General features: G+C 44.1%; 1 protein-coding gene across 1 annotated transcript in view; it reads right to left on the bottom strand.

Moving 5' to 3' along the window:
- Positions 1-3021: 3021 nt before the first annotated feature.
- TBC1D22B (TBC1 domain family member 22B) overlaps positions 3022-16354 on the bottom strand; it is a 101391-nt gene continuing 88058 nt past the window's right edge. Inside the window, exon 13 of the mRNA XM_004484073.4 lies at positions 3022-4992. Within this exon, the coding sequence (XP_004484130.2) occupies positions 4864-4992 (129 nt within the window). The 3' untranslated portion in view covers positions 3022-4863. The remainder of the gene's footprint in view (positions 4993-16354) is intronic.

The raw sequence follows: 16354 nt of genomic DNA, 5'->3' as shown, positions 1-16354 counted from the left end.
CTTAACAAAACAAACACATTTAAAGAAATTGAATCTGTCATCAAAAATCTCCCAAAAAAGGAAAGCCCAGGGCCAGATGGGTTCACAGGTGAATTCCACCAATCATTTAGAGAAGAATTAGCACAAATCCTATTTAAACTCTTTCAAAAAATCAAAGATGATGGAAAATTACCCAACACATTTTATGAAGCCAACATCACCGTAATACCAAATACCAGATAAAGATACTACAAGAGACTTACAAACCAATCTCTCTAATGAACATAGATGCAAAAATTCTCAACAAAATACTTGCAAATAGAACCCAATAGCATATCAAAAGAATTATACAGCATGACAAAGTGGGTATTATTCCTGGTTTAACACATGAAAATCAATTAACGTAATATACCACATTAACAAATTGAAGGAAAAAAAACTACATGATAATCCTGATTGATACAGAAAAAGCATTCAACAAAATCCAGAATTCTTTTTTGATAAAAACACTTTGAAAGATAGGAATAGAAAGCAACTTCTTCAAAATGATAGAGGGTATATATGAAAAACCCACAGCTAACATACTTAATGGGGAAAGGTTGAAAGTTTTCTCTCTCTAAGATCAGGAACAAGACAAGTTTGCCACTGCCAGTACTCTTCTTCAACCTGTGCTAGAAGTTCTAGCTAGAGCAATTAGACAAGAAAAAAAAGGGATCCAAATAAGAAGAGGAGGTAAAAGTCTCACTATTCACAGATGACTTGATCCTATATTTAGAAAATTCTGAAATGCCTATCACAAAGCTACTTAGCTAATAAACGAGTTCAGTGAAGGGGGAGGATACAAGATCAACATGCAAAAATCAGTAATGTTTCTGTACACTAGTATTGAACAATATGAGGAGGAAGTCAGGGGAAAAATTCATTTACAATAGCAACAAAAAAACTCAAATACCTAGGAATCAGTTTAACCAAAGATGTATGGGACCTATATTCAGAAAACTACAAAACAATGCTAAAAGAAGTCAAGAAACCCTGAACAAACGGAAAGACACTCCATGTTCATGGATTGGAAGACTAATTATCATGAAGATGTCAATCCTACCAAATTGACTGACAGATTCAATAAATACCAATGAAAATTCCAACAGCCTATTTTACAGAAATAGAAAAGGCAAGTACCAAATTTATTTGGAGGGAAAGTGCAGCCGAATAGCCAAAAGCATTCTAAAAAAGAAGAGTGATGTGGGAGAACTTTCATTGCCTGACCTTGAAACATAGTACAAAGCTACAGAGGTCGAAACTGCATGGTAGTGGCATAAAGAGAGACAAATTGATCGGTGGAATAGAATTCAGAGTCCAGAAAAAACCCTCACTTCTATGGCCAATTGTTGTTGTTTTTGTTTTTTAAGGAGGTACCAGGGGTTGAACTTGGGACATTGTACATGGGAAGTAGATGCTCAACCACTGAGCTCCACCTGCTCCCAACCCAACTGTGTTTGACAAACCTACCAAGTCCATGTTAATGGGACAAAACAGTCTCCTCTACAAACGGTGCTGGGACAACTGGATATTTATAACTAAAAAAATGAAAAAGGACCCCTATCTCACTCCCTACACAAGAATCAACTCAAAATGGGTCAAAGACCTAAATATAAAAGCCAGGACCATAAAACTAGTAGAAGAAAATAGGGAAATATTTTAAAGATCTTGTGATAGATATGGTTTCTTGAATCTTATACTGAAAGCATGAGCAACAAAACAAAAAATAGGTAAATGGGACCTCCTTAAAATTAAACACTTTGCAACTCAAAGGAATTTGTCAAAAGGGTGAATAGGCAGATGACTCAATGGGAGAAAATATTTGGAAATCACATATCCAGTAAGGGTTTAATATCCATGATATATAAGGAGATGCTACAATTCAACAATAAAGACAAACAATCCAAATAAAAAATGGGCAAAAGACTAGAAAGACATTTGTCCAAAGAAATACAAATGGCAAAAAAAAAAAAAAAGTACATGAAAACATGTTCAACATCACAAGTGATTAGGGAAATGCAAATCAAAGCTATAGTGAGATGCCATTTCACACCTATTAGAATGGCCACTTATAAAAAGACAGAGAACTACAAGTGCTGGAGAGGATGTGGAGTGACAGAAACACTTATTCACTGTGGGAATATAGAATGGTATAGCCACTGTGGAAGACTGGCAGTTCTTAAAGAAGTTTACTATAGACTTGCCATGTGACCTGGCAATACCACTGCTGGATATAGCCAAGAGAACTGAGAACAGTGACACAAACAGACATCTGTACACTACTGTTCATAGTGGTGTTATTTAAGATTGCCAAAAGTTGGATACAACACAGGTGTCTATCAACCGATAAATGGATAAACAAACTGTGGTGTATAGACGCAATGGAATATTCTTGCAGTGTAAGGAGAAATGATGTTGTGAAGCATATGATAGAATGGATGGATGAACCTGGAGGACATTATGTTGAGTGAAGACCGTAAATGCACCTTTGGTCTCTGAATACATTTCAGATTTATGTTTTGTGGGGAAAACATAGATAAGCCTGGAGGCCTGTATTCTAGTTCTGACTGACTCCTCCCTCTGTGGCCTTGAGTTGGGTTTCATCTGCGAACAATGAGGGTGTGAACTTGCCACATCTGGGCATTCGTCCAGCCCTGAGATTCCAGTCCCCTTTTCTAACATCCATTAGATCATATTTCCCCTTTGGAGTAAACGAAGTACCCGTGTAAAGTGCTGATCACAGTGCTTGGCACATGATAAGCAGCTGTGGAAATGCTGGCTGTTAGGAACCAAGTCATCCATTTGTGTAGTTCCCGCAGCATCTTTCAGAACGTAGGCACTCAGGGACTGCTGACATCCCCTGCGAATGCCTTTTAATCTTTTGGTTCCTTGTTTGCCCTACAGAAGGCTTGTGCCCCATAAAAATGAGGACCAGAAAGGACAAAAGAAAGGACACTCCTTTGATTCCAGGTTACACAAATCCACAGGAGAAAAACCAGCAGATGGAGGAGGAAACACTATTTATTTACAATTCTTTCACTTTATCCACAATTTCCCATACAAACATAAAAACTAAAAAAATAAAACCACCACTTGGGAACACAAGTGTCTTTCTTTAATTAGTCCGGGTGAGGGAGGGTCACAAGCCCTCTCACTCCGTGAAGGGAACTATTGAGGCACACGGAAAGGGAAAGGGAAAAGGGTAGGAAGGATGCCTGAGAAACAGCTCCAGATGAGAAACTGAACGCACACTGGCATGGCGGGCTTAGTTGGCAACGAGGCTCACGGGTCACCCACTGGGGGCACTGCTTGGCTTCCCAAGAGGATGACAGCTGCTTGCCACCATCCCCCTACCTCTCACAACTGAATACCAAATACCAAAAAATGGAACATGGGTCACAGGTCCCATGAGCAGTGGGGGGTGTGACGGTGACGATGGGGATACTGAGAAGAGCCCCAAGCCCAGGGACACACTGGAAACCCCTTTCCTTGGCAATCCCCCAGCTTCTGTCCTGAATAAAATGCTGATTTAAAAATGTAAAAACAAAAGTCCTCCCCAGATTCTGGGGAAAAGGTGGGGGCCGAGTCATGCAGAAAGGGCTGCCGTCTCCGCTGCCCCCCTCTCTAGGAGGGTGCGAGGGGCGCAGGGGAGGGAGCTCTGTCTTCATGCCCTTTTCTGCTGGAGAGCAGGGAGGGAGCAGGGAAGATGTTGCAGAAAGGCCCAAGAAGGGGCAAGGAGAGCAGACCCCTGGGACACTGAGGCTGGGGGCAGCTGCCACTGGTTGAAGAAGCAGTTCTGTCTGCTCCCCGTACTCACTCTAGCAGCGCCCACCCGCTTCCCTCACAGGGGGGCACCCAGGCCAACCCGGGTCGCCCGAGCTGCTTGCCTGGCAGCTTCATCTGTGCCAGCGGCCTCGGTGGCTTCCGCACGGCGATGCACATTATAAATATAAAATCACATCTGCTACAAAGAGGACATGTGTTTGTACATCCTTACCCATATACATAATAACACAATTTACACATCATGTCTTGGAGTGGGTCATCACGGAAAAAGGGTTTGGAGAGGTAAAAGCTCCTCCGCCCTCTCCTGCCTGATCCGTCTCACGGGACGCGTGCACGCTGGGTCCCTGGGGCCCTTCCCGGACGGTGTTAGTGGGGCCAGTGTGGAGACAGACGTCAGACACGTACCTCAATGCCGACGGGCGCGTATGCACACACACTCTCTCACACACACACATACGGACACCTGGTGAGAAAAAGAAAAATACATTCCCTAGCCCTTGGGTGTAGCCTCTTCTGAGAGTTAAAAGCATCCTGCCTCCTCCATGGGGCAATGGTTTTGAAAAGTGGCTCCTCACGGGCTCCGCCAGTCTAGGGCAGACGAAGAAGGGCTAGGAGACGGGAGAGAGGGGAGGGGTCGGGAGTCTGAAACATAGGGTGTTTTGACCTGTGATCAAATGAAACCGCGTCACGGAGAGGAACTGTATCGGCTGGCGGGGCGAGACTGCCCGGCCGCGGAGGACAGCGTGAGCGGAGACCCTGGCCTTCCCCTTCTGCTGTCCAGTTTCTTTTAAAGGGGCAGACAACCCTGTACCTCCTTCTCTGCCTCTCCCAGAGCTGGGCCCATCCGCGTGGCATGGAATACTGACGGTGGCCTGAGAGACACAGCCAGAGGCATGGCGTGGTGGACAGGCACGCCAGCAAGTTCAGACCCGGGCGGTGCGGGGGAGCTTCTGACAGCAGGAGTGGTGCCCGGCCGGGGTCCGCAGCTCGCACAGTGGCCACGGTGATCGGATTGCCATCAGAGGAGGGGCAGTCTGGGTCCCCAAGGGGAGACAGCACCTATCGGCGGTAGTGATTGGGGGCGTCGGCAAACATGTACTTGAGTCTGTAGGCCTCGGCGAGCAGCAGCCCGATCTCTTCGTTGCCCCAGTGTATGGTCGGTAGGTTCTGCAGCAGCATGAGGAGGCCCTGGAACACAAGATGGGACTGCTGTCACTCCAGCCTACAGACCGAGGGGCCGGCACAGCGCCCACCCTGGGCCCCTCCTCCCAGGCAGGGCACAGCCCTCAGCCCCTGGTTCACCTGCAGGAAGCCGTGAAAGCCTGTGCTGATTCCCCGATCCACTAACATCTGCCTCTTAGAAAATGTAGGTAGAGAATCCAAATGATAAAGATTTTTTTCAAAGAGAAAAATACTACACCTCTCTTGATTTTGAGGTATTCCTTCTCAATCTTTTTTTGCATGCATATTTCTTTAAACAGTTGTAATTATAGTTACAGTTTTATATGCTTTTTAATCATCTTTTACTATAGTTTTCATGGTTTTTTTTTCCACACAAGCTTCAAAAAATAATTCTCAATGTCAGTACTCCATCACGTGGCTATGCCCTGATTTATTCAACCGTTTCCCTTTTGTTAGATACTTGGTTTTTAACTTTCCCCCTTTTACTGAGAAGACTGTAGGATGCATCCTTTTACATTTGCCTTCTCCTAATGCTGCATTCACTTGTCATCACTGTGTTTATCCTCTGCCTTGCCCTCCAAACACTGTCCTCAGCCCACCTGTCCCTCTTATCCCCCACTGCTTCCAACGTACACGCCTCATCTGGCCCGGTCCATTCCAGCCAGATTCATTTGTGTCTCCATGGTTTAATTTACGCTGCTTCTCTCAGCTGGTACACCTTCTCTTTTCTCCCCATACCTAAATCCTATGCATTTTCAAAGCCCAAGTCCACTTGACTTTGTTCCCTTAAACAGCTCCGTGGGGATAGCCTATTAAAGAGGATATGAGAAGCCAAAGTGAATGTGAACATTTAGGTTATCTTTGTAATTTAGTTGCTGCTGCTTTGTGTTCTTTCTCTCTCTCTCTCTTTCTGAACTGGGTATTATTTTTATTTTTTCTGACTATAAAAGTAATGGTAGCAAGACACAAAACCCAGAAGCCGTAAGAGGTTTGATTACATGCAATTTTGAAATCTCAGTGTGTCAAGGAACAACAAAAGCAAAGTTAAAACACAAGAAACTGAGAAAATATTTGTTATACCTGTAAAAGACCAAAGGTTAATAGCCTTTAGTAAGAAGTGCCTACAACCCAAAAAGAAAAAAGGCACAGAAAAAGCGGCTGAGTGATGTGAATTGGTAATGCACAGAATGCCAGCAGCCCGCCCACCTGCTAGGATTACTTTATAAACCCTGCTTTCAGCTAACCTGAGCACTCCAGCAATCTTTTGCGGTTTTCACTGTAGAGCTCTTACACATATTTTATAAGATTCGTCCCCGTAGTGGCAGAACTTTAGTCGGGCACAAGGCTGCCCGTGGCCTGTTGGTGCTATGTGTGTTCTGGTCCATGGACCGTGAGCAGAAACGACAGGTGCAGCTTCTGGGTTCTGCTCCATGCTTTCCCTTCTCCCTTTCCCACTAGCCAGAAAACAGACATGAATGGAGGAGTGGAAGCAGGCATTTTAAACCCTGAGATTAAAGTTACGTGTCACTAATGGCAGACCAACAGAATGATACATTTTGTGCATTCACCTTTTAGATCCCGTAGGAAGAAAGTGGAGCTACAAACGAAAATACAGTAGTATTGGCATTTATATTTACCCATGTCCTAGCCCTCCCTCACTGGAGATCTTCATTTCTTTCTGTGGTTAATCTATTGTCTGCTATCCATTCCCTTCAACCTGAGGAACTCCCTTTAGCATTTCCTGAAACGCCAGTCTAGAGACGATGAACTCCCAGTTTTTGTCTTAATCACTCCCTCATTTTTAAAAGACTGTTTTGCCAGATACAGAATTTTGGGTTGGCAATTTTTTGCTTGCAGCACTTTAAATATATCTTCCCACTGCCTCCCTGCCTCCACAGGTTCCAATAAGAAATCCACAGTTAATCTTTTCGAGGTTCCTTGGTACATGACATGCTGCTTCTCTCTTGTGTTCAGAATTCTTGTCATTTAATAGTTTGATTAAAATATGCCATGGTGTAAGTCTATTTGGTTTCATCCTGTTTGGATTTTGCTGAGCATCTCGGATGAGTATATTTATGCCTTTTGTTATATTTGTGACATTTTTGGCCATTATTTCTTTGAATATTCGCTCTGATCCTTTCTTTCTTCTCCTTCTGGGGCTCTTCCATGTGTGTATTGGAATGCTTGACGGTGTCCCAGAGATTCCTCTGGTTCTGTTCACTTTTCTTCATTCTTTCTTCTTTTTTTTTTAAAGATTTATTTTATTTATTTAATTTCCCCATCCCCTGGTTGTCTGTTCTTGGTGTCTATTTGCTGCGTCTTGTTTCTTTGTCCGCTTCTGTTGTCGTCAGCGGCACGGGAAGTGTGGGCAGCGCCATTCCTGGGCAGGCTGCTCTTTCTTTTCATGCTGGGCGGCTTTCCTCACGGGCGCAGTCCTTGCGCGTGAGGCTCCCCCACGCGGGGGACACCCTTGCGTGGCAGGGCACTCCTTGTGCGCATCAGCACTGCGCATGGCCAGCTCCACACGGGTCAAGGAGGCCCGGGGTTTGAACCGCGGGCCTCCCATGTGGTAGACGGACGCCCTAACCACTGGGCCAAAGTCCATTTCCCCATTCTTTCTTCTTTCTGCTCTTCAGAATGAATGATTACAATTGTCTCACGTTCAAGTTCCCTGATTCTTTCTTCTGCCAGCTCCCATCTGCTGCTGAAACCCTGTAAGGAGTTTTTAATTTCTGTTAACTGTGGTCATCTGATGTTTTCCTGATTTCCTTTAGTTCCTTGCCCATGTTTTCCTTTAGCTCTTTCAGCACACCTAGGACCTTTTTTTTTTTGACACTGAATTTTAAGTTTCATATCTTTCAAATCACAAGGTATTTTGATTTTTTGAACAATGGAAAAATATAAAACCATTTTTGTTCATCAGTTGTTCAAAAACAGGCGATGGATTAGAGTGGACTTACTGATATTCTATTCATGAACTACTGTGATTAGTAATCGAAGAAAATGTGGCATTGGTGTGGAGAAAGTGACCATGGTGGCTGCTGGGGGTAGGGAGTGGGACGAAGAGATGTGATGTGGGGGCATTTTCGGGACTTGGAGTTGTCCTGGGTGGTGCTGCAGGGACAGTTACTGGACATTGTATGTCCTCCCATGGCCCACTGGGTGGACTGTGGGAGAGTGTGGACCATTGACCATGAGGTGCAGCGGTGCTCAGAGATGTATTCACCAAATGCAATGAATGTCTCATGATGATGGAGGAGGTTGTTGTTATGGGGGGAGGAGTGGGGTGAGGGGGGTGGGGGGTATATGGGGACCTCATATTTTTTTAATGTAACATTAAAAAAATAAAGACAAAAAAAAGATTAAAAACAAAACAAACAAACAAACAAACAAAAAACAGGTGATGGGACTGGCTAGTTTGCCTGACTCCTGTTCCAGTTACTATCCCAACACATTTGCCACATTCATTCCAGGAAACTTCTAGATTTCTCTAGAACTTGGTTCTACTTGATTTCTGACAAATAAGCTCAGACAACACTTAGCTTTCAACTTTATTATACAGTCTCTTTTTATTCTTTCCGTAAACTCTTCCAGAGTTAGCTACTTCTGTTTGTGGATGATGAAATGTATAAAGATCCACTTTGAATGCTGGCACTGCTATGAACGTGGTCTCTCCCTTCTAATCAGAATTAAGACTTTTGGTTCTTGTTTTTATATTTCAGTCTCAGAAGTAGGTTAACTTAGACATAGTTATGTGAAGTCAGTCTTATGCTGTATAGTAGTTATCTACCAACAGGCTCTAGCTACTCTAGGAACACTACAGGATGAATTTTGCTTAAAGATATTAAACTAAGAGGCTTTTCTCTCAATTTAGTTTAAATGCATTTTTATTTTTAGACAACCTACATGACATGTTTTTCTTAAAAGCAATGCCTCAGCTCCAAATAAATCAAGATCAAAATAAATGAAGAGTTCAAGATGGCATCATACAGAGAGAAACCATGTGGCTGAAAGGAAAAAAAAAGATTGTATCTGCCGATCTGTGTAAGTCCTGTGTGGTGTGGATGAAAAGCAGCAGCCAGTTAGGACGACGGGTAATAGAGCTGAAGAAATTGCCAACTTTGTTAGCATTTCTCCATGTCCAAACCACCTTAAAGAAAATCACATATTGGGTCCAGAAGAGCCACCACCACACCATCTGGGCTCATGTTTTCACCAATAAAGAACAGATGGTTGTTGAATATGGCAAGGATGTGGATTTGTTCTGCGGCCCCTGTCATAAAAGAGTTACCCTTTCTGAGCTCTGGTCTTCAGTTGGCCTTTGATGGATTTCATCATCTTTTAAGTACTTCTTGTAGGCTTCTTTTGTGAAGCGGGTTTCCTGAGAGTGATGGTTTATGACAATGTCAGCACCAGCAGGGGCTGTGCCTGCGATGCCTTCAGCCTAGGGCCTTGGCGGAGGCCGTCCCACCAGTGAGCACCATCGCTGTGATCCTCTGTCCTCTCCCCCTCCGCCTCCAGGCTCAGCCCTCAGCCACCGCCCGGACCTTGCAGATGTCGACCATCTCTTCATGGCGGGCGAGGTCTCAGGAGGTGATCCCAGCGGCGGCTGGAGGGAGGCGGGGGGTCAGGAGCCCAGAGTGGCGAGCGACTGCGGAGCAGCGCTGGGGGCGTGTGGGTGGAAAAGCCCAGAACCTTTATTAAAAGTCTCTTTCTATCATGTCCCAGGTCTGGGCCTCCTTGTTAATGGTTTTTAATGGTTTAATCTTTGCTGGGCCATCACTTCTGTGTATGTTTTGTAGCCTTTGTTGAAACACAGATATTTTTGATATTTTAATGTGTCACTGATGGAATTTAGACTCTGAGGAGTTGGTTTTTTAAGCTCATATCCAGCTAGTGTTATGGCAGAACTTTCCTTGAATGCCAGAAGCTAACAAAAGGAGGGGAAGGAGGGGAGGAAGAGTAGGGAAGGGGGTGGAGGAGGAATAAAAGAAAGCACTTTTCCCAGTCATTGCAGATTGACCTGTGACAGTGCTCTCCTTCAGGGCTTATTCATACAGTGAGTCTGTAGAACAGCTACAGGCCAAAGTGTAGGAGCCACTCTGATCCTTTCTGCACAAGTATCTTGGCCTGGACATATGCACGTGACCTTAGGAATTCCCAAATGTCCCCTCTTCCCAAGGAAACAGATTCCTCACGTCCTACGGCCAGCAATATCCTGACAGCTCTAACTCAGTGTTCTGTAGGAGAACTCTGTGAGCTGCTTTCTGCACAGGGAAAGTTCTGGGGCAGGGAGTCCCTCAGGCACCATGAGACAAATTGGGCACATGTGCTCCCAGGATGTGCAGGAGGGTGTTCTGCTCCCTCTAGGACGGGACCAGGGTCCCACACTGGCCAGGTGGGGGAGAGGCCAGCCAGGACCCCATGAGAACCCACCACATTTTCTTTTTTAAAGGTTTATTTTATTTATTTCTCTCCCCTTCCCCCCTCAGTTGTCTGTTCTTTGTATCTATTTGCTGTGTCGTCTTCTTTGTCTGCTTCTGTTGTTGTCAGCGGCACGGGAATCTGTGTTTCTTTTTGTTGTGTCATCTTGTGTCAGCTCTCCATGTGTGCGGCACCATTCCTGGGCAGGCTGCACTTCCTTTCTCATTGGGCGGCTCTCCTTACGGGGCGCACTCCTTGTGCGTGGGACTCCACTATGTGGCGGACACCCCGGCATGGCACAGCACTCCTTGCATGCATCAGCACTGTGTGTGGGCCAGCTCCACACGGGTCAAGGAGGCCCGGGGTTTGAACTGCGGACCTCACATGTGGTAGGTGGACACCCTAACCACTGGGCCAAGTCTGCTTCCCCCCACCACTTTTAACTAAGTCTTTTCCTTGATTTAGCACTTGCCCTCTTATTGCAGTCCTTCAACAGTTTTCTGGAGCTTTGAGAAAGCTGTTTCTCCTAGTGCGTGGTAGCTCAGAGCTTCTGAGGAGGGACAAAACCCTGAAGCATCTTACTCTGCCATCTTGATCGGGCCGGTCCCTATTCCCTTGTTTTAGTTTTTAGTTTTTTTTTAATAGGAGGTACTGGGAATTGAACCGAGGACCTCATCCATGGGAAGCAACCACTGAACTACATCTGCTTCCCAATGAGAGTCGTTTTTTTCATTTGTTTGTTTGTTTTTAGTAGGTATGGGGGATTGAACCTGGTAACTTGTACATGGGAAGCATCAACCACTTGAGCTACATCTGCTTCCTCTCCTGTCTTTTTTCAATAGCAGAAGTTACTTCATAATGAAATTGTTTTAAACTTTTTTGTGGTGATGAATATACAATACTGTAATTATACCAGAAGCCACTGATTATACAGTTTGGATAGATTGTATGGTATATGAATATATCTCAATAAAACTGCTTAATAAATAAATAATTGTGGAAGAATAGCCAGAAATGGCAGCTATGTACAGCAGGGAAAGTTTAGAGAGATATAGGGGTGAAGAATTTTTTCTTGCTAGTTTTTATTATTATTAATGAAATAATGAAAATGCGGTGATGATTGAGGTAACAAATGCACAACTATGTGATTATACCAGACGTCATGGATTGTCAAAAAAAAAAAGCAGTTATTTCAGGACTGTGTCAACGCCCCTGGTTGTAAGGGTACAATGGGGCCCAAACTTCTAGCTAATAAACAATTCCCAGAATTACTTTTTCTAACTTAGCCAAGTTTTTTTAAAAGGAGAGGAGGCTGGAGTGGTTAGAAATGTCTGCAACTAAACCCAAAGGCCCAATTTGGTTGGGTTCCTGAAGCTGTATGGTGGCGAGCTGCTGGGCACTAGTACCACCACTGGTCCAGGGAAACCTTAAACACAGGGCTCACTTTCAGCCACCCTATCAGAAGAGCAATTTGCCCCCTTTGTCTGGACCAGAAGATCAGAATGGGATAAAGCTTCAACTTTGATATAACATTTTCTGCAGCTCTTGTTTGAAAGAGATCCATTTTAATGTAACATTTTGTGTGATCTGTGTATCTTTAAAAGAAAAAGACAAAAAAAAAAAAAAAGAGATCCAAAGTGACTGTGCAAACAACTGATCTGGCTGATGTCCAGTCCCAAGATCTGACACGGTAAGATGCTGTTTCTCTTGAATAAACGCTCAACAGATTGTTTGAAGATTTTGCTTAAGTTACAGCATTCTGAAAAAAAGTGACCGATGAGTTTTTCAGTTTTGAGGCGAGGAGAAGTTCAAATTGAAAGGTGTCAGCAAGGCGATGCTTTCTGCGCAAGTCTGTGGTATGCTGGTGTGGGCTGCTGGCGATGTATGGGGTTCCTGGGCTGGTATCCCTCCTGCCTTGCATCTCATCTAAAGCTATACTTTTTTTGACATTATTTAATATTGACTATATTTTGTAAAGTAATAAAAAGCAGGCTACAGAACAATATGTACAAAATGTTTCCATTAATTATATATATACAATATGTATTTACTTGTGTAGATTTTCATGGTGAAATGCCTGAAATGAAATCTATCAAAGTGATGATGGTATTAAACTGTGTGGTAAAAGTTCAGGTACCTGATTTTTTTTTTCCTTTTGCTTACTGGCATTTTCTAATTTTTCTATAATTTTCTAATTTTTTAAATATATAGTTGTATAATTAAAAACAACAAAAACAACCAAAAAAAAGGGTGATCTTTCCAGGAGAGAATATTTTTTGCTGGTATGGGATCCAGTTGTAATTTCTTAATTTCTTATTCTTCTAGCCTTACCAGAAACCTCCAAATAATTCTACACCTGATCAGTTATCTTCCCCACCTCCCCATGGGCACTGAGGCCTCTGTGAGGAACCAATCTGCCACCTGGTGGCTACACCTAGGAACTGCATCAAGCACAGCAGTGCTGCAAGAATGGGAAACCTTGTCCAATGCAATGATAAATTTGGAATATGAGTAAAATAGAAACTAATCATGGCTGGGGGAGAGAGGTGTTCATCACAAATCAGGTGCTTTTATCTAGGGGTAGAGAGACACTAGTGGGGCAGGGAAAGACTGAAGATTTGTTATAAAGTCAGCTCACAGGAGCACTGAACATGGCATACATGCAGGCAGATGAAATACTACCATTGAGAGGAGGAGAAAGTTTGTAGGGCAAACAGCAGAGAGGAAGGCAGGCCAATGAGTGCTCCCAATTAATGAAAAGGGAGCAATGTCCCTTAATAGAAGAAAATCTGGAATTGGTTGAAATGGCAGAAAAAAGCATAGCCCAGGTACCTGCTGAAGAATCCACAAATCCCATAGGAAAAAAGAACATGTCAGAGAAGGAATGTGAGCCGTGTGTGTGTGCGTGTAACAACTAGTTAAGGGTCAACGGAGAAGGGATAGAAAGTAATAAGGAAAGAGGCTTTCCTAAGGGAAAGGCACAGGGAAAACCCACTACAAAATGAACAACAGCTGGACGACCTGGGGAGGAAGGAGAAGAGTATCAAGGGTGTCATTTGAGGGCCCATTACGTACCAGGTGGGGCGCTAACTGCTTGGCGCATGCTCTGTAGTAACTCACTTAATCCTCACATCCAGTCTATGAGGAAGGTGCTATTACCTCCATTTTACAGATGAGGACATCGAGGCACAGAGGTTAAGGAACTTGCCCAAGGTCACAAGGCAGGGCTGGGCTGGGATTTGAACCCAGGCAATCTGGCTCAAGAGCTTGTCCTTATAACTACTGTACTATATACTGCTTGCCCTGGAGAAGAAAAGTAGGGCAGAAAGTAGAAGGAACAAAAAGAAAGAAATCATAGATGAGGCTGTTTGAAGGAAATCCTAGAGAGTTATTAATTTTACTTAGTAATTGGGCCAAGTACAAACAAATATAGAGCATGTAATAATTAACAGTAAAATAACTTAGAGGGCCATATAAAATACATACTATTAAATAAGATACTGTATATACAATCACTTTGCAATACTGGAACACTTTTTCCAAATGTAAAGTGTATTCAAGCATGTAAAAATGTTTCCCAAGTCAAATAAGTTCTTTAAAAAAAATCCTGCATTTTGAGAATCAGTGAGGTAGTAACATTTCCCCTATTCCCAATATAACTGTTTAAAAACATGTCCTTGCTTACTCTGGCCAGCTAACAGGGAGGTGAAGAAAGTTAACCACCACACCAGAGAGCCAAGAGTGTCTACAACTGCAAGCAGGAGAATTGCATCCATCATCCATGTGGAATCTAAACCCCTCTTGATATAGAGGGGGAGTGGACATAACCATCCCAGGGTCCACAGGATGGAGGAATAGAGTATGATTAGAGTGGACTTACTGATATTCTACTATGGAACTATTGTAATTAGTAATGGAAGAAATTGTAGCATTGATGTGGAGAAAGTGGCCATGGTAGCTGCTGAGGGTAGGAGAGGGAAGAAGAGATACGATGTGGGGGCATTTTCAGGACTTGGAGTAGTCCTGGGTGGTACTGCAGCGACAGTTGCTGGACATTGTATGTCCTGCCATGGCCCACTGGGTGGACTGGGGGAGAGTGTAAACTACAATGCAAACCACTACCATGTGGTGCAGCAGTGCTAACATGTATTCACCAAATGCAATGAATGTGCCACGATGATGAAAGCGGTTGTTAATGTGGGAGGAGTAGGGTGAGGGGGGCGGGGGTATATGGGGACCTCATATTTTTTGAATGTAACATTTTAAAAGAAATAAAGAAGGGGAAAAAATGTAAAAAAAAAAACCACCCCAAAACATGTCCTTGGATAAAAACTTTGTGAAAATCAAACTTTTATTCATTTGTTTCCCTAGTGCATTAGGAAAGCTTTTCCCCCAAAGGAAACCATGTTGAGTTCCCCTTCATGGCTTGTTTTTGTTTACATGTGTAGCCATCGTGCCCTTTCTCCAACCAGCTTGCTTTGGGTGGAAGGTCTTCAGTGCCTGGGATTCTCTCCAAATCCCTCCTCTGGGCAGATCCAATCGAAAAGTCACTGTCTGTGAAGGCAGGGTCTGCCCTTGGCGACAGTCCTGCGATGGGTGGATGCCGTCTGGTTCAAGGGATTTCTTTACATGTAGTTTGTTAATCAGGCCTGGAATTGCCTACTGGCTTAGCATTACTTCATTCAACAACTCTGACCTGTCTCCTAAAAAGATATCTGCAGAGTGGGACTCTCTCCAAGGTTTTCTTCTGTAAAGGCAGAAGCAAAGAACTCTCTGAGACCACCTGACACTGGTTTAGAGTCCTCAGCTGGTCCCATGACTCCCTTGCCCTTTTCTTCTTTTATGTACTTAAAGGAATTTTGATTACTGTCTTTGACATACCTCCAGAGTACTTCTCAAAATCAGTTCTAAGCCATCTAAGGCCTTGTTGGGGTCTGCTTCTTCTAGGGCTCTCTCACAGATGCCGAGCTGCGTAGGTACCTGTTCTTCCTGCCTTCGGCACACACTTTTGCACACTTTTCCTAGATACATTAGGTTATAGTAGAACGTTTTGGGGATTCCTGTGGGTTATTCTCATTTTCTGCATGCCCAACATTTGACATGGCTCATGCTCCTCTAAATGGATGCCGGTGTTTTGATTTTTGGAGGTGTTTCACTTCTCCCTTCTAGCAACTCATCTGTGTTTTGGCTGTAACCAGTGCAGTGGGGCTGCACTGACCCACAGAGGCCTGCTACATGGTTCTTAGCTCACAGGACTCACTCAACTATTTCCTGTCCTCCCAGGACTTACATTAGCCTGCTTTGGGAAGCAGTTATTTCTCCTGCCCAAACTCTGACATCAACAACCTGCTTTACTGGTGCACTCTGTCAAGAGGTATCAAGACTAAAAAATGTTCTCCAGTGACCAAATTCTGTGACTCTTCCAGTCTCATTTAACATTCCAACTTTAGCCTTGGCCAGAGAGTGGGAGGCTGAAAGTCTACTCTTGCTGCCATGATTTTGTTATTTGGCAATGGAATGTACACACGTGAGACTCCCTAGTTCACTCTTCTGCCTCTTCTGGCCTTCTCGAGTGGGACCAAGGAATCTCTCCTCATTTCAGGCCCAAAGAGCGAGCAGTGCAGGTCAAGTCCTTGACATTACTAGGCCAAACTTAAGAGCTAAGGCTGTTGATGCAACAAGGAGAGAGGGTAAAGGTTCCCCTCTGTTTCAGAATAAAACCCAGTTTCCTTCTCAAAAACCAGCACCTGCCATACTCTCCCCTCACCCCGTGACACTCCAGCCACACTACCTTCTCGCTGCCTCTTCCCTTTCCCAACACCTCAGCCTCTTACCCAGGCAGGGCCTCTGCTCTGGCTATCTCCTCTGCCAGGAAAACTATGGCTACAATGTCCTCTTCCCAGGGAGGTGAACCTAGCAAAGCGCAGGCTGGGGGCAAGTGCTG

This window comes from Dasypus novemcinctus, chromosome 11, assembly GCF_030445035.2.
Source record: "Dasypus novemcinctus isolate mDasNov1 chromosome 11, mDasNov1.1.hap2, whole genome shotgun sequence".
Classification (NCBI taxonomy): Eukaryota; Metazoa; Chordata; class Mammalia; order Cingulata; family Dasypodidae; genus Dasypus; species Dasypus novemcinctus.
The sequence above is the reverse complement of the archived record's forward strand: the minus strand, read 5'-3'. Positions and strand labels throughout refer to the sequence as shown.